At 35.4% G+C, this 15,917-nt stretch overlaps 1 protein-coding gene across 1 annotated transcript in view; it reads left to right on the top strand.

Annotated features, from left to right (window-relative positions):
* The first annotated feature begins 7,717 nt into the window (after nucleotides 1–7,717).
* Nucleotides 7,718–15,917, top strand: part of LOC136026932 (cation-independent mannose-6-phosphate receptor-like) — an 82,306-nt gene continuing 74,106 nt past the window's right edge. The window contains exon 1 of the mRNA XM_065703776.1: nucleotides 7,718–7,846. Coding sequence (XP_065559848.1) covers nucleotides 7,740–7,846 — 107 coding nt within the window. The 5' untranslated portion in view covers nucleotides 7,718–7,739. The remainder of the gene's footprint in view (nucleotides 7,847–15,917) is intronic.

The following is a 15,917-nucleotide window of genomic DNA, read 5'->3' as shown; positions in this document are numbered from 1 at the left end:
ATCTGAAAAATCAATAGTGGGAAAGATTTCCCACTATATTGTAATTCCAAATTTGTGATTGCCTATGATCTGTCATTAATTGAAAATGAATAATTATAAGAAATTGAAAATTAATTATAATTTTGAAACATAATTTTGTTTAATTAGGGGATTCACCATTGTTTTGTATGCTAATTTTACCTAGAAACTAGAAATTGCGCTAAAGAAGCATATATATATATATATATATATATATATATATATATATATATATATATATTTATATATATATATATATATATATATATATATATATATATATATATATATATATATATATATATATATATATATATATATATATATATATATACTTATTCTAATATTATTATATTTTTCAGTGGAGAATTTGGTTCCCTTGGTTCCCAAATCGATGGCTCGCTATTGACTATTTTAGTGAATTTGTTGGTTTTTTATAGTTCTGTGACTTACCTTCGTTTCGTTTTTTGAGCGCGATAAAAGAAACATGTTGTTTCTCAGGACCCAGTGAAGTTTAAGCTGTCGTTGTTTATCGAAGAGAGGGGGAAAAGTCTCATCCGTGAGTGATAATTGTGATAATGCTTCGTTTTTGTGTACAGTTCGCTAATGCCAAGTGATGCTTAATAAAAAAAATTGTTCATGCAATTACTGTTTTCTTTTTGTTTTGACAAAGTAACTTTTAGGCGCAGGGGATGAAAATATTCAACATGAATATCTTATTAGAGCATGATAGGGGACCTAAATTTGCGTGTATTTCACCATGATACCTAAACTAAAAAAAAAATAATCATAAAGAATTCTCGGAGACCCATTCGTCACGAAAATTTTGGTACAGGCTGATAGAAGATCTTGCCTTGATATCCCAGACAATAACAACAACAACAAAATAATAATAATAAAAATGGAACATCACTGATATCAGTTCAAAAAGTGATTTTCTTTTTTAGTCAAATTGGGCACGTCAAAGGAGATGGAGTGGATCCTAATGGTAATCGACCATTGTGATCATAGCTATTTGACCTTTGGACTATTGGTTATCTTAGTGGAATTGTATCATTCTTCCCCTCTCTCATCCTCATAACTATTGGCATTAATGTTTCGGCCTCGCAATTATTTTACCAATTGATGCAATAAATTGCCACTGACTGTATAATGCATAATTAGGAATCATCTTCAGAGGTTTGTGTCGGATGTGAATTCATATTCATTTTGTGATGAATTTGTCCGGTTTCTTTGAAGATAAAAACATTACAACTATTGATGTTCAATCATAGCTTACGATGAATAAAGCTTATGGGAAACACGATGTCAAGTTTTGGATTCGTTTATGGGACTTATTAGCGAGCGCATGACATAACTTTGCAGAGCAAAGGGAAAATATTTTCAGGCTAAAACAAGTTCTTACAGATTGCCAAACAAGGCTCAGAGCAACAAGCAATAATTTTTAGGCTAATTCCAGAAGCTGCAAACTGAGGTTATATCTATAATGAAAACTGTATTCATTCTTACCATTACCTCACAAATTCTCATAACACTAGCAGCTTGTTTCTTGCTACGTTAATAATATTCGTAGGTACGAGTATATAATGAGTCGGAGGTAATAGGCTTGAGACTGTCTGTGCAGAATTTTGACTCTTGTTGATAGAAGAGCATCACCAAGTGCTAAAAACCATGTTTTGACCAAGGTGGGCCCTGGATTGTACAAAGCCTCTACTCAAAAAGGAGGTCCCAGGGACTTCTTGCTGTCCGGTTCTAAGCCGGCTTAAGCGCTTCGGTGGTAGACTTGAGACGATATGTTGATCCCTGTCCTACGCTGGTAAAAAAGAAATGGCTATTAAATAGACGTTTCGCTGACAAATTCAGACGATTCGAGATGGACTTATTAGGAGTTTCAGAAACTAATATCCCAGGGGAAGGAAGCAGGAAACGAGAATAATTTCTTCTGATTCAAAAGCAATTCTTCTGTTGGTATTCTATGTACGAGAATAATACTGCTGCGGCTAAAGTAGGGAATGAAGTTAGCAGCTGGTTTTGTATTAAATCTGGATTTAAGCAGGGTTGTGTTCTATCTCCCTTTATATGGATCATGCAAGGTAGACCCCCTATTTCAGCTTGTTTCAAGCCTTCGGAAATATACTTCAAATAAGCTTGATAGAATAGCAAAGGCAAATCCTAAATTAAAGGTTGTTTCAAACCAGGACTCAAAATAAGCCTGCAAAACAAGCCAATAGCGAGACAAATCCTATGTTTGCCTTGACATTGACCAGTAACCAGCAAACTGAATAAAAATCCTTGATTCAAGATGGGGTTGTGTGTGATATCTACTAACAACAACTTGTTACCTCCCGGATACTGAAATTGTATCTAAATGAACTTATAGGCAAGTATGGCGTAATGTAGCAGTTGGAGAGAAAATGTAAAGTTATAGATTTCATATTTAACTATTACAAAACTTCCAACCGTGAACAGATTTTAAGTTTTGAGACATGTAAAAAATATTACACGAACTTTCAACTAAAATTTTTTTCCTAACTTTTACTCAGGTAAAAAAAGGCTTGCCAAGTTTTTTGTTTTCTATCATTAAAATGCTTGAGCTGTGCACCGAAACTCTATGAACAGTTTGATTTGTTAGAGAATGTTCTTTTAGTAATTTAGCTTACAATCTTCTACTAGCTTGCAACAGCAATCCCAAGTAATTAATTTCTGTTAGGCTCACAGAAACACTACTAAAATCTTGGTGAATGAAAAGTTAAGCATAATATAAGAAACCGAATTCATTTATTATACAAGACTAATATATATAAATAGAGATTAGAGATTAAAACAGGAATTCAAGTTACGGATTAGGTAGACTTGTGTTTTTCACTTTCTCTTTCATACTGAAGGAGTTTTTTCTACCATAAAAGTTAAACACCTTAAGATTTTCGGGCCAGAGACTCAGTTGAATGGACCAGCAAATTTGAATATCAGCAGATGAATTTCTTTTGTCGGAGAAGAAATTATGGGCATTCGCAGTAATCGGAATCACCAAACCGATTTAGCAACAAAAATAAATCACCAACTTCAGGTATCTTTGAAGCCACCCATAATTTTTTATGCTTGTTTTACTAATTACTATAAGTAACGCCGTACGGATCGTTTCATTGAGACTCATTATGGATTTTGCAAGTTTTAGGAGATTTATGAGAACACTATTCCACAAGGTTTTACGTTTTGTCAATCTTTTCCAAGTTGTTTAGCAGCACAATTTATCCCAAACAAAATCAAACTTCTAGCATGAGGTCTTTGCTGTAATCATTTGGGCGACTATGAAGGCTGTTTTTCTGCTACAGTAGCACTTTGTCCAGATTACACCATTCTGGTGAAAGTTAGAGCCTAACTACTGCCTCAGATTAAGAGAAAGAGCATCCTGAGTTGTTTCAAATATTAAAGTCAAATATTGCCAACAAAATCTTGTTATCTATAAATATTAGGCTGTATAATTATGGTAAAAGAAACATCACCTTAGTCTTAACCAACTTTCATACGTAATGTTTATTTATTTGATGACCTTTCGTCTGCGTTCTTTTTTAAGAATTATTTTGAGACAATTGACATTACTTTCCTTAGCACTTAGTTTTTAAGGCTATTGACGCATGGTTTTACCAAAATTTTCCTACTTTGGCGAAGAACCTCTCACAGAGACTATCCATCTTGGCTTTACTCAAATTAGGCTGGGTCTCAAGTCGACTTGTCACTTCCACCAAGTCGGTAATCCAAAAATTAATGGACTGGGTCTCAGTCTTCGGTTTTGTTTTTCGCAATCTTTAGGGTGTCTGTGTCTCTGATTTGACTTTTTTTAATTGACATTGACATTTTTAATCTAATGTCTAATTTAATTGACATTTTTTTAATCTAAGCTAGGTGTAAGAATATTTGTAAAGCTTTTCATCGGTTCGTCTTAAGAACTAATTTGTCAGTTTGCAATTTACAATACCTGCAAGACCTATCTTAATCCACTATTTTATTAAGATTATCTGTTCAAGCTCTATTTTTCAATGCTGCGCTTAAGCCTTTTAAAGAGTTTGAGATGAAAACAAGGTAGCCCACTTTTATATGGTGTTGCTAATATTTGTAAATCACGAATAATATTTCGATTCTATTTCTTTTTGTGTCATTGTCGACAGTACGGCAAATATGAATGCATAAGTCGAAAGACAATCGTTTTCAATAAAGTTTAAATGAAACTTTGGCCTTCAAAAAGGTTAGCGGGAAGCAGCACTTTTTGGTGTTGGTAACTTCTGTTTGTCTTATGTCAGACTATTTCTTTATCACTTTTCTCTTTTCCTTGAAAAACTTCCTAGGAAGACATTAAAAAAATGGAGAAGAAGCCTGACTACATATTTGTTTCTATGTTTGAAAATATGTTCACCTCAAGAGCTGTTCAAGTCATTAATTTCATTAATCAGGTCTATAGCTCAAGTCATTAATTTTTAAATTGTCCTTGTAACACATTGAGTTTTGGATTTTACCCTCAGTTACAATCTTAGCGGTGTAGTATTCGAGTCGGATTGAGTGAAGTATATTTATTCAAAACCCAAGCACCTACAAAAATAACAACAATAAGCTGGGGGTAAATAAACAATGCACATACTAAGCAATTTGTAAGCAAGCATTACTACATCTTCCTTCTTCTTTTGAAGATAGTACTTGCCTGGTCACATGTTGGGTCGCGTTTACGACACGTCCACTTCTGGTGCGTCGCGGTGTGAAATTGGTGGTCGCCGGCCGCGATTATATGGTGCCCCTGACAGGTGATGTGTCTTCCGCGGTAGGCCCTACTGAGGTAGGCTTCGCTGACGTACGTTCCACCGGAGACGATCTGGTGACTGTCGAAGGGAGTGGTAGAGCTGGGGTTTTCTTACTTTCGCTGGTGACGTTTTCTGTTATCTGCTCACTTTCAATGTGGAGTGTTTGGGGACCATCGGCACTGTGGCTGGACATGCCAGTAGTGTATGGGTGGCGGTGCGGGGCTGTTTGTCTGGATATGTGAATTCTGTTTCTTCTTAGTCTTGAGCCATCAGTTGTTTCGACAATGTAGGACCGCGGGTTGCTATGGCGTGCGGTTATCTTTCCCTTGGTCCATGTGCCATTCGGTTTTCGTTGGACGAAAACAGTGTCTCCAACCTCAAGTTCAGGAAGGGGTTTTGCAGATTTGTCATGATGGGATTTCTGGCGTCTCTGCATGACGTTTCGACTATAGAGGAAGTCCGACTTGGTGACGACCTTTGTTTTCAGGTGTTGGTACGTAGAGGGTAGGGAGGATCTAAGCTGTCGACTCTGTAGTAGCTGTGCGGGTGAGGCAAAGTTGTCTACCGGACTGTTACGGTACTCTAGGAAAACTATGTACGGGTCGTTACCGCTATCCTTTGATTTTGACAGGATTCTTTTACATGTTTGCACGGAATGCTCGACAAGTCCATTTGCCTTGGGGTATATCGGGCTTGAGGTCTTGAGTTCAATTCCCCAAGTTTGAGTGAATTCGTTGAATTCGCGCGAGAAGAGTTGGGCGCCACTGTTGGATGTCATCTGCTGTGGTATCCCGAAGCGAGCGAAGTGAATCTTGAGTTTGCCAATGATTGTTGCTGATGTTTGGTTCTGAAATCGATCGAATTCGAAATAACGGCTGTAGTAGTCAACTGTGATAAGGAATTGGGCTTTTTCCCATTCGAATAGGTCTACTGCTACATGTTGCCATGGCAGTGATGGTATTTCTGTGCTGATGAGTGGTTCTCTGTGGTTGTTCAGGGCATGGCGGGCACATATTTCGCATTGTCCGACGAAGGATTCGATGTCGGCGTTCATGCCTGGCCAGTATACCAGCATCCTCGCGCGTTGCTTTGTTTTTTCAATGCCGAGGTGTGCTGCGTGTAGCTAGATAAGAGTTTATCGTCTGAGGACCTGGGGTATGATGATTCTCTGGCCTTTGAAAACTTTTCCGTCAACTTCTGCCAGCTCACTTCTTATGTTCCAGAATACTGATGCATCAACGGGACATTTTTTTCGAGTCGATGGCCAACCATGCTGTATGACAGACTGAAGAGTCCTGAGTTGTTTATCATGTTCGGTCAGTTGACGGATTTTCCTGAGTTTGCTGTGGCTCACGGGCAGTGTCTACATTACTGAGTGGACATAAGCTTCGATGTCTCTCTGCATCTGGAAGTCGGTGTCTGGGAGGTGTAGTCGCGATAGCGCATCAGCTACGGGTATGTCGGAACCTGGGCTGTAGATTACTTCCAAGTCATATGGCAGAGTTTGGATCATCATTCTCTTCAGCCGTGTTGGCCCTTGGTGTAGAGGTTTTGACAGGGTGGTTTCCAGTGGTCTATGATCGGTAGTGAGTGTTACCTTCCGCACGTAGATGTAATGATGGAAATGTTTCAATCCGTACACAATTGCGTACATTTCTTTTTCGAGTTGCGAGTAGTTTTGTTCAGTCTTGCTGAGAGCTCTAGATGCATAGCCACAAATGTTTCCATTGGTTGAGATTTCTGCCCCTAGTCCGTGCTTCGAGGCGTCGACTTTCAAGTCAACTATGTGGCTGCTGTGGTCAAAGAAGGCTAGATTGTCAGTGATTGACCACTTGATGGCGCTGAAGCACTCTTCGTGATGTGGTTTCCACTCAAACTCTACTTCTTGTATGAGCTCTCGTAGGGTTTTGTTTCTGGATGAGAGACTGGGGATGTATCCGGATAGGAAGTTGAGCATGCCCAGAAGGGTTTGGAGTTCTTCCTTGGTTGTTGGACTTGGCATTGAGTTTTTCGGGGTCTGGTTTGATTCCTTCTTTGCTGATGATGTGACCAAAGTATTTTACTTGTTCCATTCCGAATGTGCATTTTTCCCGATTGAATCTCACTCCTTTCTCCCTGACGCGTTTAAGGACAGCACGGAGCCTATTGTCGTGCTCTTCTTGACTTTATCCGCATACAAGGATGTCATCGATGAGGATACGGATGCCTTCCAACCTTTTGAATATCTCGTCCATTTGACGCTGGAATCCATCCTGTGCTGACACAAAACCGAACGGGTATCTTATCCATCTGTATCTTCCGAAGACGGTGCTAAATGTTGTGTAGAATGATGACCGTTCAGTTAACGGCTTTATTCAGTAGCCCGACCGGACTTCAAGCTTGCTTAGGGTGGGCAAGGATATATTTGATTTTTTTGTGAAGATAAAAAAGGATTATTATTTTAGACACTTATGTATTATAGCGACCACACTCGAGAAGTGAAGTTTGGTTAATGATAATGAAAATATTATATTTTAGTAACAAAATTATGGAAACTACAACAGAGAAGTATGGGGAGCATGCCATCCTGAACGCATTGAATCAAACACATAACCTAATCAAAGCTACAGATTAAATATTTAATTAAAATATACCTGCTTAGTAGTTTATCTCAGTCGGGCTAAGTTAATTATTCCTGAATACACACAGAGAAATTTGTTTCACATCGCAACAAGAACAATAGTGTGGTCGCTGTAATGCGTATGTACCTTATTCAAGATTGTAGGAGGCATGTCCCCCTACCCTTCTCCCAATTGGCGTCCTGGAAAATCACTTTCATCTTAAACTTAGTTACGCTGATTTGGCTCATTAAAAGTTCGGCTCTTTTAGTTATTTTTTTTATTATTGCATCGGTTTCATAATTGCTTCAGTAACGCTGGAGAAAAATCCAAAATGGCAACACGTGTGATATTCTCACTTTTACTGTTGTGTCTAACAAACTTAGCACTCAGTAATTTATGTACACCATGGTTAGCTGCAGTAAGGAAGGAGAATGCACAGTAAAGATGTTTTTTGTTGTCATATTCCATTCATGGACAGGATATCCTTGTACAGAAGAGGGTGTTTACTTAAATTGGGGGTATCAATTTATGGGTTTAAATAGCCTATGTAAGTAGGGTAAAATTCTGGACTATGGCTCTTCTGAGGGAAATGCTGTTTTCTAATTGGAAAATAGATATGCCATTCAACTCTAGCACTGGTTGCTGCTAGGCCAAGCCTATGACAAAAATTTGCATAAATTTTCCTTTTAACTCACATTAACCTAATAAGATAACCTAACCTAATAAGCTAAGAAATAAACTTATGTTTACAGTCAGAATTGCATCCTGAATCCAAATTTAACATGCATTTGCATCAGATATGAACTTTCCCCCCTTACTTATTTACCTCTATAGTCAGAATTACATCCTGAATCTAAATTTAATATTTATTTATATCAGAAATTAACTCTCCCCCCTAATGTGCAAATATATGCCCTGAATTGGTATATATAGGGATTTTGATATAAATGTTACCTGGAACTAAAGCCCCATCCTATTTTTTTAAATATATAGGCTACCCTGAGTTATATAGGCCTATATGTCCTGAATCCCCCATGATTCACTGAATACCCTCTACCTAATATTCTTCTAATATGTAATATTATTCTCCAACCTACCTAAGCATAATACAAATATAATATTTTAGAAACAATTTTGGGCTGTATATTTGCACATTGGGGAGAGAGGGTAAAATAAAGGTACAATTATTCTCCATATTATATAGTAAGAATTGTTTTTTATCTTCACACTGTCCAATGCTTTATCCCTTCCCTGTAATGCACAAAAATATGGCCCAAATTATATATTTTCTATCTATTCTGTAACTTTTTTTTTGTCTATACTCATGCTAAACTCAAAGAAAGTAACAGAAAAGCCAGTTTTGCAATCTATCAATGAATGAACAACTTAAGCAGTAGTGGATTTACCTTAAATCCCATATTTAGCAAGATAAGGTGGTGATGAGCCTCCTGTGGAACTAGTGGTGTGACATGACTAAGGTCTATCACCCCAGGTTAGCTTGCACTCTGTATTGGCCCAGTCCTAAGCAACTCCTTTCTTGAATGCATCTATGGTTTGGGACTGGATGGTGGCCTTAGAGAAGCTGTTTCAGTGAGGGACAGCACATACAGAGAAGAATTTCCAGCATTCATATTGATGGTAATGGGGGATTTGCAGGTTCTTTGTGTAACCTCTTGTTATGCTTGCAAGAAATAACAAGAAAACTTGACTTGAGAGGTCACTTTCTAGCATTTTGCAAGTAGTGATTCTATCTCCTCTTCCTTTTAATAGGTTTATCATACAAGTATCCACTTTTCCTCAAACTGATAAACAATTTGTCAAAATAATAGACAATTCAGGGTGTATATTTGCACAATGGGGTAGGGGTAGAATTCATTTCAAACACAAATGAATTTTACATTTATATTCATGATGAAGTCTGATACTAAATGTATACAGTCTCATTATTGAGTTAATTACCAAATTTATCAAAGCTCCCCCCCCCTATAGTAGGTCAAAATATAGCACAAAATGATAGAATAAGATATTCTTTAGTTGGACAGCTAATCAACAGTAAAATCACTGTTGAATACCTATGATAGGTTAACAACTAGAAAGTGGATTGTTTTATTATTGGATTTGTTAATAATTTATATAGGCTTGCCACCTCTTGTTCTTGAAAAATGGTATCTAGTGTATGTTTGGGATTATATCATGGTTGTAAATCAATATGCCATTTATGCATCTACACACCTACATCAGTATGTGAGAGATGGTATTTTGAGTCTTTGGAGTCTGGTAGAATATAGTAAGTTTTGGAAACCCCTTATGCATTTTATTGCTTGCCACTGCACTGATTCCAGAACTAATCAATGAAGCTTGTTAACTGGAGTAGCATTGGGCATCCCAAATTCTAATTTAGGTTGGATTAGGCCCTTTAGGAACTTAGTAATCACTGCTGGGGATACACTGCAGAATGTTCTCTTTTTTATACCAAAATTTTTTGTTGGCTTTGAGTACAACAGACTGTGTGTGTGAATCATATTTGAGCTTACCATCAACCAAGACACTCAGGTCTTTTTTGCAGTGGCTGTTTAGAACCATCATGGGAGTTGGTAAAATATTGGCTGTAGAAGAAGATTACATCTAAATGAAATATGAAGCAGATGTTTTGTCAGGGCATTCTGCCCTGAAAAAAAAATGCTAAAAATAAAATTTTTATTTTTCATTAAAAGTAATTTTCATTAATTTCATTCCTAATTTTCATTAAAAGTATGGTCAGATGATCTTAATTTAAACTGAAGAAAAAATGTCATTTATGAAAAACATTATGAAAAATATTTATAAAATGTTATAAACTGAAGAAAAATGAGATATTTTGGCATACTTTATTAAATACATTAAATCATATTTGAGCTTATCATCAACCAAGACACTCAGGTCTTTTTGGCAGTGGCTGTTTGGAACCATCATGGGAGTTTGTAAAATATTGGCTGTGGAAGAATATTACATCTAAATGAAATATTTGTGAGAATGACTAAGAGAGGATTTTTTTTCTCAGAATTCATGGGAGACTGAAGTTTGACCTTACACAGCAGATCTACCCAAACTGTTTCAAGTTAGTTTGGTCATTGACCCTTAGTGGATGCACTTTCTTAGCTGTTTTTAGATTTTTAGCTGTTCTTACAACTGAAACTCGTTTTTTCTAAAAATAAATTAAATAAGCAAAACTTTTTTTTCTTAAATAGTGCTCATTTTTCTTAAACAAAATCATAAATATACAGATTGATATTTATAATTAATTCAGTATTTTTAAATAAGCTGATAAATAATCAGATTTAAAATTACTTTATACTTCAGTTTGCCCATTAAATATGTAAAAGCCAAATTTTGCAGCAAAAGCCAAAAATTTAATTTTCTCAAAAAATACTTTGGGGATCATGTAAAAGTTAGGCATAAAAACCCTTAAGACCTAAAATTTACAAATACAAATTTACACAAGCTCAAATCAAATTTGGACTTATCATCAACCAAGGAGCTCAGGTCTTCTGTGCAGTGGCTGTTTGGAACCATCATGGGAGTCAATAAAATTTTGGCTCTGAGGGTTATTTTCTCCAAAGTGTATGATGTTATATTTATGGATATTAAATTCATGTTGACAGGTTTTTGCCCACATTGAGAGTACATCAAGATCTGCTTGAGGGTTATAAATCAGATCAGTTAATTTGGAATCATCCACATATAAGCAACTCTTTATATTGGAGACAAGTTTTATATTGAATGTTTTACATTCAAGATGCATCATTTACATACATATTAATTAAAACTGGGCCCAAAACTGTGCATTTGGGGCACACTGCTCCTATATCCAACCATTCAAGGAGGAAAATTGATCCACCATCCCCAAATACTTTTATTACTTGCTTCCTGTTGGTAATAAATTGCATCATCCAGTTACAACTTTATCATGCAGGTCTATTGCATGGAAATTATAATTTAGTCTCCTTTGGCATACTGTATTGGATGCTTTCACAAAATCCAATAATAGGCTATCTTATCAACTAGAGACCTTATGTCCCTAAGTTTTATGACATGCTCATAAGCATCAATGACTCAGGTAAAATTTAAGAAAATGCCAAGGAATAAACATTTTTTGTCTCCAATCTGCTTGAAAGTTTGGTACTTATGCCCCCATTGAATAAGATTTTGGATATGGCAAAGTAGTAATTGTAAAAAGTATCTTTGGTTCTTAAAACCTTATTTATTGAACTCGTATGCATTTTCTAACTTTTAAGGATTTTTTGAAAGCATTGAGACATCGAATTCTGAAGATGTGCTACTAAATAAAGTTGCTTTCAAAACACTTTGTATTATGCTGCATAGTATTGTATCTATACTAATATCCAGTGCCTTATTAAGTTAGTATATGTAAAAACTTTGATTTTACTGATTCAGTAAACTGATATGTATTGTTGTGACCAGTAAAATTGGCCATGGTAAAATAGGGTGTTTTATTGTAATTTTACAGACCCCTGTAAAATTGGTAGTTTACCTATTTTACATAATTTACCTATCATATCTAGTTTACATATTTTACTAGTATTTTATATATTTCAATGGTATCTTTTATGTTTTACTGAAATATCTTACAAGGGTTTGCAATTTTCACAGCACAAAAGTACAAAGAGGCTGGTAGAAACAGTTTTGGATATGATTTTGTTTTGTGTATAGCTGTACTACCTGATTTAAAAGGCCTGACTGTCTGACTTCCATCTCTTGTTATCAGAACAATAAAGTGTATTATTGCACAAGTAATTGTAATTTTAAAATGCTGAAATATTAGTTGAAATAAAATCATATTAGTTCTGTGAACTGTTAAAGACAGAAAGGGCTACTAGGAGGATTGACATATGACAAACAAGAAAAATATGATAAAATTAAATAGCTGAGATAAACAAGCATAATTTCAGCCAGTGGACAGAAAAGAAGCAAAAATGACAGAAGCAGATATTTTGTCAGGGACTTCTGCCTTGAAAAAAAAGTGCTAAAAAAATGAATGAAAACTAACCTTTTGATGCAACTCTTAGCAGAGCAGAAGAAAGACTGAATCAAACAAACCAAAAAAAGAATAAATGAAAGACTATTCACCAATTACATTGGGCAAAAAGTCTCTGCTTAGGGATTGACTTAGCTTTTCAATTGACCTAATTTTCATTAAAAGTATGGTCAGATGATCTTAATTTAAACTGAAGAAAAAATGTTATTTGAATCCTTTAATTTCAAGTTATTGCAAACTGATTTTTAAGGATATCTCTGTTATCTCTATTAAAGCAAGGTCTCTATTTATGGATTTTTTTTTTAAATTTCAATTGCCTTCCTAAAAAAAACTTTGAAGCCATGTGCTTTAGGTATTTTAGTTGCCTCATCAAAAAGAACTAAATAATCTGGATTTTCAACTGTGTGGAAGCCAAATCAGAATTGATATCCTCATTTTCATTATCTTGTGTTCATGCTGTTGTTCCCCTGGGAGCTTGCGTTCACCCCCTGCAGAGTTAACCCTCCCCAATGGAAAATCCCCCCATTTCTCCTGGATAATTCTGGATCTTCAATAGAAGGGAAATTGAAGTTTTTACTCTCCTGTTTAAGTCAGAGGCAGCTGTATTGCATTGCTTTTACTAAAGACCCATAAGGGTTCGAAGTATTAATATTTGTTAATTTATTTTTTCCCAGAGACACTTCATGTGGAAGGGTTGGTTGAATAAAATTTGGAGGGGGCTCAGTCAATTGGAAACTAAAAACTTCAGTTTCCTTTTGTAAGATTTAGCCTGCTTTTCAACCAATTGCTACCAATTGAGTTGTTACTGACTCCAGTGTCTTTAAAAAGTCATATTCTAGTTTAACAGGCTTTGTGTTTCAGCAGTTGTTTTGAAAGAATTTTCAGATAAATACATAATTATCTCCAAGGAAGAGACAAGGGGAGGGTGGAGGTAGAATTGATATATAATCCTCAGGACTTTTTTGTTGGGGGGAGGGGCTTTGGAACAGGCACAGTCACCCTTAATCAGAATCTGTATCTAAAGGAGAGGAACTAGATTTACCAGAAGATTCTGTTGAATACAGTCTTGATGACTTTGAAAGTGACTGAATGTTTCGCCATCATGATCTAGTGCTTACTTAATCAAATCTTTACAAACTTTTTTAATTGCATTTAGTGTGTTTTTTTTTACAAATAAATGAAAAATAACATGTATAAGATATGAGAATTGTGTTTAAATGTGGCTATTTAAATATGCAATGTTGTTAGCAAAACATTCTTAGGTTTAAATGTAGGCGAAAAAAGATTGCCAATATGATTTTACTCCCAAATTACATAAAAAAAACTAGTTTTTTTTTACTGAAAGTAAGGAGTGACATTAAAACTTAAAATGAACAGAAATTACTCCATATATGAAATGGGTTGTCCCCTCTGCAATCCCTCGCTCTTTACGCTAAAGCTTTTAATTGTTTTAAAAAGCAGAATTGTGGCAAAAAGTCAACCTTTTCTGTTAGAATGAGCCCTCTTGCGACATTCTAGGACCACTTGGTCGATACGATGACCCCTGGAAAAAAAACAAACAAACAAATAAACACCCACCCGTGATCTGTCTTCTGGCAAAAAATACGAAATTCCACATTTTTGTAGATAGGAGCTTGAAAACTTTGCTATAGGGTTCTCTGATACGCCGAATGCGATGATGTGATTTTCGTTAAGATTCTGTGACTTTTAGGGGTGTTTTCCCCTATTTTCTAAAATAAGGCAAATTTTTCCAGGCTCGTAACTTTTGATGACAAAGACTAAATTTGATGAAACTTATATATTTAAAATCAGCATGAAAATCTGATTCTTTTGATGTATATTTTAGCATCAAAATTCCGTGTTTTAGAGTTTGTTTACTATTGAGCCGGGTCGCTCCTTACTAAAGTTCGTTACCACGAACTGTTTGATAATGGTAAATTTGATTTTTTTTTTCTTTTTTCATTTTTTTTTTATATAAAATGGATGTTCAAAATCAAGCACTGACCAACTGCTGAGTTATTTCCCTAGGCACAAGATTACCAAAGGGATAAATTAGACTGTTATTTAAATTGATGAAACACTAGATAAAGGGGTATTACGATTTTTAAGCCCAGAAAAATCAGAATCCTTAAAAAGTTTCATTACAAGCTGAAAGTAAACTTTACACCAATTTTACCCTGTATTTCTTAGGGAGTACCTTATTTTACCCATTTTACTTTTTTTTTACCAATTTTACTTACTAAGTTTTATTTTATGGTAGTTTTACAACATGGACACTTCTGATATGGCTTCTACCCATTGTTTAGCATTAATGTTTGTCTACACTAGTTTAGGTTTCTTCAGAGCATTCTCGAATTTTTGCACTAATTTTTCTGTGAGTGTTTTTAGATCTGTTGATGTTTCTTTTATACAATAAAATGCAATTCTTATTGTTTGCGAATTATCTACCTAGTGCCCCAATTCAGCACTTAATAAAGAGCAAAGCAGCCTCCATAAGTTTTTTTTAATTTTGCCTTGAATGTTACTGTCATAAAATCCCAGTTTGTGTAAATTACCTATATAAAATACTATGTGATTGTCTCCATAAAAATTGGTACTTCGTCCAATAATTTTACAAAAGTAGGGATTGTTATTGGCTCAACCATTCAGTTTACATTGAATTAAAATAACTAAAGCTGAATCTAAAATTTGGAAGGCTTTAACAATCCAGTGTTCACATTCAGCTGCTACTATACTAATTTGGTATTTTGTATTGATTTGGGTGTCTCTACTCATACCTTTGAAACTATACTTGTACTCAGAACATGTCATATTGGATGTGGAAACTTATGGTCTAAGTAATTTTTTGTAGGTTGATGTGTTCAAACTCTGAAATATAAAGAGCTGCCTAAGAAGTAGCTAGTTACTCTACTCTGGTATAGATATGGGACTAAAGTCAATATTTTAAACACAGAATCCTGATCAGGGTTGAACACAGAAGCTCCTCTCTCTAATAACAAAGCATACATTTTAAGATATTATTTGAACAGAATATTTTTATTATCTACACAGTTGAAAGGCACACTTAAATGCTACTTTTCAACATAGATGTTACCCAAATCTAGGCACTTATCATAGCACTGAATGAGCTTGGGAATTCTTTCCTTGTAAAATTTTGCTGCTTGGGTCTTGGAAGGGGATTTTAGGGGTTTTGTGTGCCTCCACTCCATTGACTGTAATTTCGTCTCACAGTTCGCGTGTTTAATCCATTAGGTTTCATCACCAGTTATGATGCAATTGAGTACTGAGTCACCATCTTTAGTGTAGGAGCCTTTTGATATTAATGGCTACAGTGTAGATGTTCTTGGACTCTAATGTAATAAGATGGTGACTCACCACTTGATTGATATGTCAATGGTGATCAAATATGAGTTTAACAAATGAATTTTGAAATAAAATCGCAGTTGTTTGAGTTGTGTACCTACCCCCCCCCCC

This window comes from Artemia franciscana, chromosome 5 (assembly GCF_032884065.1).
Source record: "Artemia franciscana chromosome 5, ASM3288406v1, whole genome shotgun sequence".
Taxonomy (NCBI): Eukaryota; Metazoa; Arthropoda; class Branchiopoda; order Anostraca; family Artemiidae; genus Artemia; species Artemia franciscana.
Note: the sequence above shows the minus strand (reverse complement) of the source record. Positions and strands in the feature narration are given on the sequence as shown.